Source organism: Ceratotherium simum, chromosome X, assembly GCF_057802395.1.
Source record: "Ceratotherium simum simum isolate JZ-2026a chromosome X, ASM5780239v1, whole genome shotgun sequence".
Lineage (NCBI taxonomy): Eukaryota > Metazoa > Chordata > Mammalia > Perissodactyla > Rhinocerotidae > Ceratotherium > Ceratotherium simum.
This window is the reverse complement of record NC_141940.1, coordinates 119022424-119038644: the sequence shown is the minus strand read 5'-3', so window position 1 is coordinate 119038644 and position 16221 is coordinate 119022424. Positions and strand designations below refer to the sequence as shown.

Here is a 16221-nt window from a genome sequence, read left to right as displayed (position 1 = left end):
CCCACCTTAACCTAATGACTCTTATATCTTCCCTAGCTCCTGAGAACTTACTCTTTTGGTAGGTTTCATCATGTTGAAGTATAATTATCTGTTTACTTGCCCATCTTCATCCCTAGATTATAAGTTCTTTGTGGGCAGGCGCTATCCTCATATACCTCTAGAGTCTCAATGCCTAGTACAGTGCCTGACATGTGTAGTTACCTAATAAATTTTGGGTGAACAAATGGATAGGTGAATGCATGAATAACGTAGAGGAGGAAAAATCGTTTTCCCTCTGCCCCTCTAGATTTTTGGCTGAGACCCTCCCGTAATAAAAGAAAGATTAACAGGTGAAAAACAAACAGAAGTTTAATAATATGTATACCTTCTTTATATATGGGAGATACCGAGGAAAATTGAGTAACTCCCTGAAATGGCCCAAGCCACCACCTTAAATACCATCTTCAGCTGAAGATAAAAGAAAGATGTTGGTTGGGGGGGCATTATGGGAGGTGACCAGACAAAGCACAGTAAACAAGGGTAAGGTTGTTATGCAGATTTAAGTCCTGCCTTCTCCATTGAAAAGAGTTTCTAGACATTTGTTCATCCTCCTGTTCCTGGTAGAGAGACACTCTTACAAATGGAGATTCCACTTATACATGTAAATGTCTCTTACAAAAGGATAACTTCTACTCAGTTTTCAGAGCTTCCCCTGTGTCTGCTGTTTCTCAAAAATAATCAGCCCAAAATAATCCTTATGCCAAAGAGGCACATTTCGGGGTGGCAAATTCTGCTTCCCTTCAATAGTTTGGTGAAGTGTGCTCCCCTCTGACTTCTAATAGCAATGAGAAGTCACCCAGTCTTTCTTGGTCCTAGTTTCTTCATGTGTAAGATGATAGGTTAGAACTGGTTGATATCTAAGATCACTTTCCTTAAGGTAAAATTTTACAATAGTCTCCCCTTACAGTGAAAATTGATTCCTACATACATTAAAAAAGTAAAGTCCCGTGAAAACTGTGGCAGCTTTGAGAATGTGCCTTGCAGATCTCCAGCTGCTGGGAGTGTAATTGACGGAGGACCCCAATTACTCTACTCTTAGAAATCCATCACAACATTTGAGCAAGGCCACGCCTCCCACAGGCTGCTCCTGCCACGCCACCTTAGTGGCACCTGAGGGATACTAAGGCAGGACCTTTTATGGGAAACAGAACTCTCCTCTGAAGGTCAACTTTGGCTCCCGGACTCCTCCTCAGCTTTGCCAAACCTTCCTTAGACTGCACAGCAGCTTTGGGTGCTTCCACCCAACCTTCTTTCCCTCTCTGCTTCACCCAGGGGCAGGCTTTCATATGGTCCGATGGGTCTACCAGCCTTCCCCAGCTCCCTTACCATTTTCTCTCACAGGTGTTTCCCCTTATAAAATCCTTGCACATTTAATCCCATCCTGGCTTCTGCTTCTTAGAGGACTCAGACTAAAGCAGAAACCTAGTTCAAACTGAGATGTGTTTAACTGATTATGAGTCAATGGCAATTTTAAACTTTATATCTTATTCAACATATCTAATAATAACATTAATCCTACTACTAGTACTAATAAGACAAATCAATCAGGGAACATTTACTGTGTTAGTCACTGTTTCAAGCCCTTTACATATATTAAATCATGTCATTATCACAGAAACCCTTAAGGTAAATACTTTGTTATCCCCATTTTAGAAATGAGATAGCTGAGGCATAGGAAGGTGAAGTAACTTGCTGAAAGTCGCAGGTTAATATATAGTAGAGCCAGGATTCAAACTCAGGAAGGAGACTATACTCCTAACCACCATATTATACACCCTCTCAACATCAGAGCTGGCCCTGCTCTCTTTCTAGAAACACTCTCCTCACTTGGCTTTCTTGACACCATACTAAGCTGATGTTCCTTTTACCTTTCTGAGCATTGTCTGGGTCTCTTTCTGGATCTTCCTTCTCCTTGGCCCACCTCTCACCTGCTGATTTCCTTGGGGCTCTACCCTAAGCCTACTTGTCTTCTGACACTACATCCGTTCCCATAGATTCAGTAACCAACTACCTGCAGATGACTCCCAAATCCAGTCCTGCTTCCTGGACTCATGGCCCAAATATCCAACTTCCTACTCAACCTCTCCCCTTGGTTGTGCATCTAATGAGCCCTGAAAATCAGCATGTCCCAAAAAGAACTCATCATTTACCCTATTCCCTAACATGTTCCTCCATCCATACACCTCATTCCAGAAATGCAACACTGCCATCTACCCGATAATGCATCCCTCTCACACTCCACATCCAATTGACCAGAATATGATCTCCATGAGGGCAGAGATCTTATGTCCCTCTTGGTTGCTGCTGAACCTCTGGAGACTAACCCGGTGCCTGATACATTGTAGGTGCCCAATAAATACTTGCTGAATGACTGAATGAATGAATGATTCTAATCCATTACCAAGTCTTTTGATTCCACCTTGATTCCATTTCTCCCCACCTCCACTGCTACTGTACCAGTCCAAGTAACCAGACTCTTTCTTCTAAGCCAACTGGTATCCCTGCTTCTATTCTGTCCATTTTCCAGACTGCTGCCATGATAATATTTTTCTAAAAGAAAATCTTATCAAATAACCTCCCTGTTTAAAATACTTCAGTGTTGTCCCACTGCCATTAGACTGTAAGGCCCCATAGCCCTAACTTGACTCACAAGATGCTGCATGTTGTAGCCCCTGCCCAGCTCTTAAGGCTCATCTCCCACCAGCCGACTCCTTCCTCCCTCTGCTCCAATCCTCTGGTCTTCTATCCGTTCCTCAAGCACAAGCATGGTGTTTCTTACCTCTGAGCCTGCACTCATTCTGTTACCTCTGCCTGTAATATTCTTTCCCTCACTCCATGTGGTTGACCCCTGTTCATCTTCAGTCTCACTTAAAGGTTGTACCCTTAGAGAGAACATCTTGGATCCCTTTGACCAGATTATGTTTCTTTGCTTTAAGCTGCTATGGCTGGCTGAATACGTTTAGTGCCTCTATTACCCTCACCCTCTTGTCTAAAAGCTCATTATCAGGGACCCTGTCTGCCATGTTCATTTCTTTATCCCTAGCACCTAGCACGGTGCTCAATAGATACTGCTGCCCTATTGAGAATTAAGCTGGGTTTTTGGCAACAGGAAATAGGTAAAGCCCTTCCTATTGGAGCTGGGGAGTGTATTGCTTGAAAACTTGCAGTCAAGAAGTTAGCAGGTCATCTCTATGGTTTTGTTGATAGACTGGAATCTGATTAAATGAATTCCACATTCCTTATAAAAATATAGAATTAAAATCCCATAGGAAGAATTTTCCCCCATATAGCTTTCCTGTTCACCATGTTTTCTTTTTAAATCCAACTCAAATGTTACCTCTCCTGTGACACCTTTCTCCTCTTTCCCAGGCAAAGTTAGTTCCTACCTCCACTCTGCTCCCCAAACATCAGCTCCATGTTGTTAAAGGAAGAGAAAACAGATGTGGGCACTCAAGGTTTATTATAGGCGTGTATGGTCAAGAAACTGCCTCTCTGAGGATCTAGGTGGAAGAGATTTTTGCAGGGTGAGACAACGTTACATTGCCTTATTCACTGAGGTATGGATATAGCTGTTTTTACCAACTAGTTTCAATCTTTGTGTTCAAATCTTAAGGACAACAAGACAACTAACCCGATTAAAAAATGGGCAAAGGACCTGAATAGACCTTTCCCCAAAGAAGATACACAAATGACCAATAAACACATGAAAGATGCTCAGCATCATTAGCTAGCAAGGAAATGCAAATCAAAACCACAATGAGATACCACTTCTCACCCACTAGAATGGCTGTAATTAAAAAGTGAACAATAACAAGTGTTGGTGAGAATATGGAGAAATTGGAACCCTCATACATTGCTGGTGGGAATGTAAAATGATGCAGCCATCTTGGAAAACAGTCTGGCATTTCCTCAAAAAGTTAAACATAGAGTTACCATATGACTCAGCAATTCCACTCCTAGGTATATACCCAAGAGAAATTAAAACATGTGTCCATACAAAAACTTGTACACAATTGTTCATAGCAGCATTATTCATAATAGCCAAAAAGTGGAAACAACCCAAAGGTCCATCAACTGATGAATGGATAAACAAAATGTGGTCTGTCCATACAATGGATATATTATTCAGCAATAGAAAGGAAGGAAGTACTGTTACATGCCACAGCATGGGTGAACCTTAAAAACATGCTAAGTGAAAGAGGCCAGATACAAAAGGATCACATAGCATATGATTACATTTATGTGAAATGTTCAGAATAGGCAAATCCAGAGACAAAAAGTAGATTTGTGATTGCCAGGGGATGGAGGGAGAAGAGAATTGGGAGTAACTGCTATTAGATATGCAGGTTCTTTTTGGAGTGATGGAAATGTTCTGGAATTAGATAGTGGTATGGTTGCATAACACAGTGAATATACTAAAAACCACTGAAGTGTATACTTTAAAATAATGTTATGTGAATTATATCTCAATTTTTAAAATGCTAAAAAAAGATTCTTAAGTACATCACTGTGTTTGGACCTGCACTTATTTACTCAAGACACTTTATGTTCGGTAGGCCATGGTTTCTTGTTTGGGAATTGTTAGTTACATGCAGACTGGGTCAAGATTATGGTATCCGGGCCGGCCCCGTGGTTTAGCGGTTAAGTGTGTGCGCTGCGCTACTGGCGGCCTGGGTTCGGATCCCAGGCGCACACTGACGCACCGCTTCTCCGGCCATGCTGAGGCCGCGTCCCACATACAGCAACTAGAAGGATGTGCAACTATGACATACAACTATCTGCTGGGGCTTTGGGGGAAAAAATAAATAAATAAAATCTTTAAAAAAAAAAAAAAAGATTATGGTATCCATTGCAGAATTGTTAGTAATATCCAGATTAGATTATGACACATGGCTATATTATTTCTCAGTCAAAACCCTTCCTGAGAGCATTGTAATGACACTTACCATGCTGTCCTATACTGTAGTGTATCTGTTTACAACAGACTGTGAACTTAAGAGAGCAAAGATCGGGTCTTTTTCATCACTCTTTGTGCCTCAGACAGTGCTTGGAATACCGCAAGTGCTCAATAAATGTTTCACTTTAATGCAGTGGTACTTAACAGGGGACAATTTTGCCCTCCAGGGGACATTTGGCAATGTCTAGAGACATTTTTGGCTGACACAGTTGGAGCGGTGAGTTCTACTGACATCTATAGGCAGAGACCAGGGATGCTGCTCAACTTCCTGCAATGCTCAGGACAGCCCCTAACAACCAAGATTTATCTGACCCAAAGTATCAGTCAAGTCAAGGTTGAAAAACCCCGTTCTACATGATTGAGTGAATGACTTAATAAATCCCCAAAATGAATTTCATTAGAGGATGAAAAAAAGTTCCCCTCAAGAGAAAGTAAATAATAAAATCATCCTTGCACTTGGTGTTCTCAGTTAATGAAATGCCCCAGACCGTCTCTTTGTAGCTCTTAACCAAGTTGGTGGGAGAGGCAGACCACGAGGGAAAACTGCAAGGTTGTTAACTTCCTGACCTTGACTAAGATATTATTAACTTGCATAAAAGTCAGTCCTGCAGCAGAAAGCACATGGTAAAATGTGCATTCCTTGTCTGTGAAAGAGCCGGGGAAACTTTACAGTGTACTTAATATGCACGAGGAAACAACCCCAACCCTCCACAAAATATACAACTCAGGTGTTTTCTTCAGAATCAGGTGGCAACCCTGTGCAGTACTAGGCCAGGAAGTAGGTAAATATGCAGTGAGCTTCATCCGTAGCTCGGCATACTTAAGGGCACTTTGTGGCAGGGCTCACTCTTTCAGGCCTCCAGATCAAGGATCAGCAGGTTACACCTACAAACCAAGGCTGGGTGGTCCTCTGTTTTTATGTGGCCCGTGAGCTAAGAATGGTTTTTACCTTTTTAAACGGTTAAAGCTAAATCAAAAGAATACTATTACGTGACAGGTGAAAAGTACATTAAGTTCAAATTTCAGTGTCCATAAATAAAGTTTTATTGAACCCAGCCACACCCATCTGTTTACTATTGCCTATGGCTGCTTTTGCCCTTGGACAGAGAGTATGGCCCACAAAGCCTAAAATATTTACCATCTGACCCTTTATGGAAAACATTGGCTGATCCCTGCTCTGTGGTTAAAGAGTTTAGCAAATTGTGTTTCCAGGAGGCCGTGAGGAATAAGAATGCACCCTGGGCTGGAATCCCTGACACATGGTTCTGCTGGAGATGTGACACCACTCCATTGGGCTGGAGTTTCCTCAACTGTAACATGAGAGGGCTTCGCTGAAGAATCTCTAGAGCCCTTCCAGCTCTTAACTGTCTATAGTGTGTGGAGATTCCAGTCTGTTCAGTGGTTCCCAGGTGGCCAATGTGGTAAAAGTGCGGCGCTGTTGTCTGGGACAAAGCCACAGGGCCAGGGAGTCACATTGCCTGCCACACTCAGCACTGAAACAGACACAAACCCAGATAGCCACTGTGTCTATACAGAGCAGATTTGAAAACTGACATTCTTTGAGGTTTGGAAACATAAACTTTTGGCCACTTTCATGTGCCCTAGTTTTATAGATTATGTAACCCAATTCTTTTAACCCTGAGGAAGAAGGAAATGGATGACGCTAATTATTGGGAAGGGCTGGCATGGGATGGTAGCAAAGGCTGGCCACCCAAAATTCAGGTTTTCAAAATCTAATTTAGCATTTACGGCAAGTTTATTGAAATTAACCAGGTAAGTGTCATCTCTCCTGTTCATTTACTAGCAGCCAAGAGTCTCTGTTGCTCTTTCTGTTTTCTCAATACTAACATGTGGCTCTTTATCTGCAGTCCGCGGGACCATGGGTTGTCGGCATCCGCGCTCCAGCCTGGGCTCTGTCGCTATGGAACTAAACTGGCCTGCTGCTATGGCTGGAGAAGGAGCAGCAAGGGAGTCTGTGAAGGTAATTTTGTAAACGCTCAGACCACCCTGTGCTCGAGTAGTAGGCCAGAGTCTTTGTGTTTTTGTCTGAAACACCATAAGCTGTCAGCAAATTGCCAGTGGGTTCCCCAGAGGAGTGACATGGATAACTACCCACACACAAGCTCCGGGTTCCTGTGAGATCTCTTCCCATCCAAAATGTGGCTGACACCATCACCCTCGACGTGATTTGTTTTAGGAGACCTCCCTTGTCAATTATTTCTGTTGCCATCTTAGTGACTGTGACTGGGTTGTTTGTTATTGTTTTTGTTTTAATCTGGAGACACTGAGTTGGGCAAAAATAGGCCAATAAATACTTCCTTCTAATTATAATTTTTCCAACTGATTTCTAATGAAATATACTTTTTAATTATGAATCACCCAACCAGTAGGCTTTAGTCACAAACAAGAAAGTAAGCCATTTACTTTATAGTTTTGTTACTCAGATTTTGAAAGTCCCTTGTGCCAGTTTTCAGGTGGTTTCAAGGGATACATGCATATATGCAAAGATTTTAAGTATTTTTCTGATTCTTTTGTACAAATTTCAAACTAAGGAACCATAATTTGCCTTAGACATTATTTCTCAGACCATGTGTTGGGAACTCCGAGAGAGGCCTCTGATAGTTTCAAGGGCGTTGAGGAGGACAGGGATTTGCATAAAGTTTTGTGGTGTTTTGTTTTTTATATGACTTTCTGTGATAACCGACACTTAGTGTAGAGGAGTCAAATCCGCATTCCTCCTAGCTGACTATCTGACCTGGGGTGCATTCCTTCAGGGCAGGAATCTGGTCTCACTGTCCCTGTGTCCCTAGTAGGTGGCATATGCCTGAACCGGAATCCCTCATCTGTTAAATGGGATAAACACACAACTGCGTGTCCCATACACTTTAGGCGTTGGTGTGGAGCATGTTGCATTATAAACTGTAAAGCACAAAATGTTAGCTACTTTTAAGAATAACAATGTTACCTTCTTTTTGCTGGTCTGTCCCTGCCCCAACCTCCTCCTCTCTAGCTGGTTCAAAAATATCTGGGTAGACCATAGGTGAGGGCCAAACTTGATAATATCCAAACTTCATGAAACGTTGGAAGACATTGATATTGCTCCTACATGCTCCATATTATGCAAAACCTTCCACCATCACAGTTTCCTTGTGATGAGATGATAAGAGTATGAAGATACTAGAAAAAAATATTTGAAGATCATAATTGCCCACTTAGATAAAGAAAGTTAGAATGTCCACTGGGATTTTGTCAATTAGAATGGTGGGTCCTCACACTGATTAGATTTATAGTGTCATGATCAAGGGCATTGTCTTGAGAACTAGAATGATGTGGGTGACCTTGGGCAAGGTAGGTAAGCTCATTGAGGCTGTTTCCTCCTCTGCAACGTGAAGAGAGTAATACCTACTGCAGAGGGTAAAGAGTGTGGGGGGGAAGAGAGAGAATCCCCCTTTGCCCTTTCCCTTAAGGTTCTTATGGCTGGCCAAATAATTAACAAGACAGGTTAGCAGGAGAAAATAATACCAAGTTTAATAACATGTATACATGGGAGAAACCAGGGACACTGTGTTTCTCAACACAATAGCAGAAATTCTCGTCTTAAATACCATCTTCAGCTAAGGACAAAGGAGGATGTTGGGGGTGGGGGGAGTCAGTTACAGGAGATTACCACTAAAGCACAGTAAACAAGAGTAAGGTTATTCTGCAGATTTAAGGCCTCACTTTCCACATTGATAAGTTTCTAGAAATGAGGTCATCCCCCCTCTTCCCAATACAGAGAGGGAGATACCTTTACAAATAGAGATTTCCCTTATAAATGTAAATGTTTGTCTGGCAACTCCTTGCAGGGCCATCCAGAGAATATGGCCAGAGAGACAGAACTTCTGATAAGATGGGCTTGTTGGTGCCTTTCCTATTGTAACATCTATTTTACATTATATTACAGCCATCAGATAGAAGATCTGTTCCAGGAAGGAGTTACTATGTCAAATTCTTTAGACAGTTAGTGGGGGAGGTCAAATGTCCATCAGAGAAAACAATCAAGGTAAAGAGATATATTTCAGGGTGGCCAAATCTTGATCTCCCACAAGTGTAAGCATTAAAGGGTGTGCTTATTACCTGGGACACATAGAAAATACCTCATAAATTACCCTTGATTCAGAAAGGACCGATAACTCTCATTGCCGACTTCTGTCCGTTAAAGCACCAGGTGATGGGGAAATTAAATGTCGCTTTATTCTTTTTCTAGACACAACATGACACATTTTTATTTGAAGTCAGTCAGGTGGAAAGGGGCAAAAACCACGTGGGACGCATGATTTGGAATCTCTTACAGTTGCACGAATCTCAGCACCTGCTGCCATAAAACTTGGCGTGTCTCTGGTGAATAAATGAGGGTGAGCTTTGCTTTCTGGAAGGGCTAGTCTGTAACTAGATCAGAGCGGTTTGGCCACGGTACATACAGCCAGTCACATTCTCAATGCTTTTGTAGACGGTATAATACCATAGGCATGAAAGAATTTAAAGCAAGATGTTTAAAGAGCAAGTGCAAGAGCCTTCAAGCAAGATGCTCACTGTGCACATTTGGCAATCTGAAGAGATTGTCAGCACCCCCTCTGCCCCAGTCAAATGTTCAGGTTAATACCATTGCAATGATTTTTATATCTAAAATCTGTATTGTATTATATCCAATTTGCATGGTCCTTCTTGACAGTAAAGTCATATGCTCCTTGAAGCACCAAATAACAGGGTGGTTAGTCCCTGATTGCCAGGTCTCTGATTTCTAAGCCAGAGTGTGGGCTGCATGGTAATGAGACAACCACACATGTCAACCTGCCCGAACAAGCAGTCAGACCCTACCCTGTGAGGTCCCAGTCCGCCCAGGCCTTCACCTCCATCCATCTAACCACCCTTCTTTCCTCGAGAGGCCCTGCCTCAATGCTGGAGCTTTCTAGATCTTAGCCCGTGCCCTGCCTAAATCTGCTCCCTGGGCAGGTTCTGCTCACCTCGATATCATTAACCTTCAAATATATGTCACTTAGCGAGGTGGGATAGAGTTGCCCAATGAAAAGCTACAGATAGAAGCGTTTCAGGGAGAACTGAACAAGAGAGCTTTACTTTATCTAAAGCACACTTAAACCTCAGACCATTTTAGACCTAAACTGAATTTCCCTGTGCTGTGGATTGCCTGTTCAAATCACAGATCCAAAGTTACTGTAAATTGAAAACATCTTTTTGGAGCTTTGACCTTATAGCGGCAAGGGTATTATTCACCATTTCTCTTATGTTCTATTTGGCATTTATCCTGGGCTTTCCTATCTGGACTGCATTGAAAATAACTTTCCAGGGAACAATCAAAGGTCTTCAGGGCTTAAAAAAAAAATTTATTTTTCTAACATCTGAACTTAAAGCTGTATCTCCAGGTACATATTCATGACAAAATAGATGCTGGAAATCAAGTTCGATCTCTTTTGTCTCCAAAAGTGGAAGAATTTTTCTGGGAAGGCTTTTTCCCCTACCTTCTCACTTATAGTTTATTCAGAGACATAAAATGTTTCAGTGTTAAAAGTTCTACAGCTATTACTTTATTTACTATTCAAAACTATTTGAGTATCTAATATGTTCACGACACTATTAAATGCAGCAGGAGAAAGAAAGATGAATGTTTAAGTCCCTGTTCTGAAGGCAGGGACTTAGAATCAGGCAGTAAATAGAAGTCAATGATAGAAGCCAAATATATGTCTAATTATTTAATAAGATGGTGTGGGGGAAGAGGGAGAATCCCCCTCTGCCCTTTCCCTTAAGGTTCTTATGGCTGGCCAAATAATTAACAAGACAGGTTAGCAGGAGAAAATAATACCAAGTTTAATAACATGTATACATGGGAGAAACCAGGGACACTGCGTTTCTCAACACAATAGCAGAAATTCTAGTCTTAAATACCATGTTCGGCCAATGACAAAGGAGGATGTTGGGGGTGGGGGGAGTCAGTTACAGGAGATTACCACTAAAGCACAGTAAACAAGAGTAAGGTTATTCTGCAGATTTAAGGCCTCACTTTCCACATTGATAAGTTTCTAGAAATGAGGTCATCCCCCCTCTTCCCAATATAGAGAGGGAGATACCTTTACAAATGGAGATTTCCCCTATAAATGTAAATGTTTGTCTGGCAACTTCTCACAGGGCCACCTAGAGAATGTGGCCAGAGAGACAGAACTTCCGATAAGATGGGCTTGTTGGTGCCTTTCCTATTGTAACATCTATTTTACATTATATTACAGCCATCAGATAGAAGATCTGTTCCAGGAAGGAGTTACTATGTCAAATTCTTTAGGCAGTTAGTGGGGGAGGTCAAATGTCCCTCCGAGAAAACAATCAAGGTAAAGAGATATATTTCAGGGTGGCCAAATCTTGATCTCCCACAATGGAAACTGATCAATTTCAAGGGAGAAGCCCGCCAAAGTTCTGTGGATTTCTCAAAGTTGAATGGAAGTTCACATGTGGCTGGAGAAATCTGTGAAGGCATCTGGAAGGAGGGGCCATGCAAGGTAGTCCTTGAAGGAGCGAGAGGATATTAACCACTGAAGGGTGGAAGAAGGGTACAGCAGGTGGGGTAACAATAGATAGGAAGGGGCAAAAGGCAAAGGGTAGGTCTAGACAACAGCAGACAATCTAGTTTGACCATAGTGTTGCCTATGTCGAGCGAACAGAGTAAGCTAAGGCTGCAGAAGATGGAGGCCAGATCATGGTTATGATACCTGTACTGTATTCAAGAGGCAATAAAGATTATTTGATGACTTCTGTGCAAGGCATGGCATGATCAGAGCTTTCCTTTTGGAATATCAGTTTAAAGTCGTATCTGACATCAGATTTCCTAGGAACAGAGCTGTAAAGGGGATTCTTGTATAAATAAATATTCTATTGAGGGGTGCTCTCAGGAGAAAATCTGTAAGGAAGTGAGGGAGCAGGGGAAGAAGCTAGGCAAAGATGTGGTTTCAAGAGAAGTCTAGCTTCAGCCTGATCCCACAAGGAGCTCTGGGATGTTAATTGCAGCACAGAGTTTGTCCTGCCCAGAAACCAGGGGCTAGGCCATTAGACCCCTGCATCAGTCACGCACTCGTCACAGGCTGTGATGGGGAAAACAGAGAGAGAGGGGTTCAGTACACTCTCCCAGATATCTGTGGGCAAAGTGGTTCCTATGAGCTAGATAAATATTTATTCAATGAATGAATTGATGGTAGAAGCAGGGACAGGATGTTATAATGATTAGGGACAAGAAAAAAATAGAGAAGACTGAGATTTGAGTCCAGGTAACTGAGAAATTAATGGTGACATTAACAAAAGATAGGGTTGAGGTTGAAGAGGGAGATGCTGAGGTCTTTAGGAACAGACTTGCTCAGAGGTAGACCTAATATGAGCCAGGGAGTCAATGGGCAGAGAAGTAGGCAGCATTCCTGGGCACTTACTGAGTCATCCTTTCCTGCTGTGGCTATTTCCTGAGCTCCCAGTAGCTCCAGAACCTGCTGAGAGCCCTTGATTGCCTACACACCTCCTTTCTCTCTCATTGATTATTTTTTCTCTCTCTCCTCTTTTTTCTTTGGGTTTTCCTATTTTCCTGTCTAATGCTTTTTTTCCCTATCTCCTCCCTATGAGCTAGACTTAAACTTTCCATCATCTTTGACTATTTTTTCTTGCCCTCAACCCAGTCCGTTAAACATCCTATCCTTGTTGTTTCTCCCACCCCTTCATTCATCAAACAAAGATTTATTGAGTGTCTTTTTGTGTCAGGTGTCTGGATACAGAAGTGAATAAAACAGCAAAATAAACCCTACCTTTGTCCTGCTGCCAGCAGCAGCAGCAGCAGCATCTTGCTTTTAGTTCCCATCCTTAAGGCTGGACGGAGTGCCTCCTTGCCTCCAATCTGTGGCTTGTTCATTTTGACTGATAATTCACAGCATTAAAAAGATTCTGATCATCCAAAAGAAAAATAGGGGAGAAAATATGGAAGAGAAAAAAGAGGCAAGCAACAGAAAGAAGGAGAGGGACTTTGGAGTCTCTTCCGGCTCACACATTATACTTCTTTTATTAAATCGTCTGTGTTTACATGCAAAACTGGCTGACTGTGGCCTGCAAGGCTTTGTTTTTCTTTGAATGTCACTGGAGGCATGGCACTGCTAAGCAAAGTTACAATGAACTTGCACTGGTTGGGGTGGAGGGATGGTGGAGGGTGATCTAGTTCACAAGCAACACTTTCTGGTATCTTAAAGGGGAAAACAGGCTAGAGAGGAAACAGATCGTCCTCTACATGTCCTCAAGGATTTCTCTGCCATAGAGAAGGCGGCTGAGTTTGACGTGCGTGCATTTCACCGTGCTAACTACTCCTGTTCTTTTATCTTCAAAACATCTTTTCTTTCTGCAGCTACGTGTGAACCTAGATGCAAGTTCGGTGAGTGTGTGGGACCAAATAAATGTAGGTGCTTTCCAGGATACACCGGGAAAACCTGCGGTCAAGGTCAGTACTACAGACCGGGGGCGTAATACGGGCCCCCCCGGGGCTTTCAGAAGCAATTCAATTGTTGCAGTGGGATTTGTGACACAATATAGTGCTCAGGATTTCATAGATTTTAACTCAAATCTTCAAATGAAAGTGGTTTCAGGGCTAGATTTTTTCAATCAATCTCTTCTAGAAAAACATAAAAGACGTTCCAACGTTTTTGTTAAGATGCCAGATAAAAGGCCTTTTTTCCTCTAAACAAATAATTTTTATTGTGTTTTTAAGCTACCAAAGTAATGCATATTTTTTACTGAAAGAATCCAACAATGCAAAAGGATATAAATTAAAAAGTGCGAGTGTCCATCCCCAGTCCCTACTGTAACCATAGTTACAGTTTATCCTCCATCCCCACAGTCCCTTTCTATAGTAGTACAGACATCAATATTTCTCGTGGGCGTTTTTGCATGTCAGCACATACAGAGCTGTCTCATACTTTTTAAGGCTGTGTCCTAGTCCCTAGTCAAATGTTTTTATCATTTATGTAAAAAATACTTTATTTAACCACTATCGTTTCACTTGTCTCCAATTTTTCGCCATTACAAACAATGCTAAATCAGACATCACTCTATCGTGTCCTTGCACCCTTGAGTGTTTTTATAGGATAAATATCTAAAAATGGAATTGTTGGGGTTGAACAACGTGCATATTTTTATTGTGATTGACATATTTTAAAAGTCAGTTTATGACTTTTGTCATAGGCTGTTTATCTGAAGATACTAAAGAGTTTATTTATAATATCAAGAACAGTAGTTTTCAATCTGGACAAGTTTGTCCCCCAGGAAGAGTTGCCAAATAAAATACAGATCCCCAGTTAGAGTTAAATTTCAGGTAAAAAACAAGTAATTTTATGGTGTACGTATGTTCCAAATATTGTATGGGACATAACATATGCTAAAAAAGTATTAGTCGTTTATCTGGAGTTCCCGTTTAACTGGGCATCTTGTATTTTTATTTGCTATATCTGGACACCTTACCCCAGGGGACATCTGGTAATGTCTGAGGACATTTGGAGGGGTTACTACTGGCATCTAGTGGGCAGAGACCAGAGATGCTGCTAAACATCCTACAATGCACAGGGCCGCCCCCACAACAAAGAATGACCGGGCCCAAAATGTCAACGGTGCTGAGGGTAAGAAACCCTGGCGTGAAGAACCCTGCAATAATTAAGAAAGTGTCCTCAGTCCTCTAATGCAGTTGAGCAAAGAGCAGCCAATCAAGTTCAGCTGCTCTTAAGAAAGGCTGCCAGGGTTCTAGGAGGGAGAATGAAGCTCTGGAGAAGGGCAGGCACCCCCTCCACGCTATCATCTCCAGCCCTAGCTGCCAAGCCCAGAGGTTAGCTGCAGACACTGAAATAGCCTTTCTTTGAGCTGCCAGCCCTGCAGCCTCAGAGAGGAATGTCTGAATCTCTTCTGTCCTACCACCAACATAGAGGCCAGCTCCCCTAAGGTGCTGCTTAGAACTGCCTCCAACTGCTTGTGAGAGGCGCGGCAAGAATCATGCTCTATAAGTAATAATTCAGCTGTCTCCCTTAGCAGGGGTTTCACACCAGAAAATCTGCTTTTCCATATGTCTTGGATTCTGTACCAAGATACCTTCTCGAGAGATTTGGAATAGAGAAGATATTTTTCATGCTGGTTTTCAAGTCCCAGTAAAATATTAACATTGAGGGAGTGGTCCAGTTGGCTCAGGTTTGGGACTGTCTGTCTTCCCCCCCGGAGCCGCCCTGCCCCAAGGCAGCCTGATCAAAGTCCATATATATCCATTAGTGGCCACAGGCCTCAACCCTCTGATGGCGTTCCCAAAAATACTGCTTCCAAGAGACCGGTGAGTCACCTCTGAGTTAGGGCCTAGTGATGGGGTATTCCTGGCTTTCCCATTATGTCCAGTCAGCATTTTTCAATTCCCCCTTTTGAAGCAGTTAGGATCCATGGGGGGAGATGGTCAAGTGGAGGGGATAAGCAGTGGAGAAGGGGGTTTCAAACGTCCAGCTAGGGCATCGGAAAACCCCCATATAGGGATCTTTTCAGAGGCAGAAGCAGCCACTGCTTTATTTTCAAGGATAGGCTTTGCCTGTTGCCACGCTGAATGTTTATCTTACGTGGAATTTGGTTCTTTTCTCCTTTCTATATCTTCCTTGAGGGAGTTAAGACATGAGGCACCCATGTGACAACACTTCCAAGGACAAGATCCTCTACCCATGATCGCTTTTAAAGTTTTATTTTCCTTCTGTATCATTTTTTATTTTAATAAAAAAGTTACTCATTCTTAATGTTTAAAATTTGTTTAGAAAACACTGAAAAGCACAGAGGAGAAAGTCACCCTCAATCTTACCACCTGGAGATAACCATTATCAGCATTTAGAGCATTTCCTCCCAGGCTTTTTTTTCTATGTATTTTTTTAACAAGTTTGATATCAATCTGTATACATAGTTGCACAACCTTCTTATTTAACAACATCCTCTGAACATCTGTACATAGGATTAAATATTGTCCTACGACCTCACCACCAACAGCTGCCCGGCAGGACTCCCTCTAGAAGGGAATGAACCAAGACAATTTGGCCAGTGCGGAGCCGCACAAAATAATAACAACTGAAAAGAGGCTGTGCTGTCGCCATCTGTCATTGGCTGCCTGGGACAATATTAAAGGCAGAAGTATCTCAATTGTATATTTC

At 42.2% G+C, this 16221-nt stretch overlaps 1 protein-coding gene across 4 annotated transcripts in view; it reads left to right on the top strand.

Moving 5' to 3' along the window:
* Window positions 1-16221, top strand: part of EGFL6 (EGF like domain multiple 6) — a 64185-nt gene that overhangs the window by 13753 nt on the left and 34211 nt on the right. For all 4 annotated transcript variants that reach the window (XM_087426500.1, XM_087426499.1, XM_014791106.2 and 1 more), the window contains exons 2-3: window positions 6865-6977; window positions 13413-13505. In XM_087426500.1, the coding sequence (XP_087282626.1) occupies window positions 6865-6977; window positions 13413-13505 (206 nt within the window). The remainder of the gene's footprint in view (window positions 1-6864; window positions 6978-13412; window positions 13506-16221) is intronic.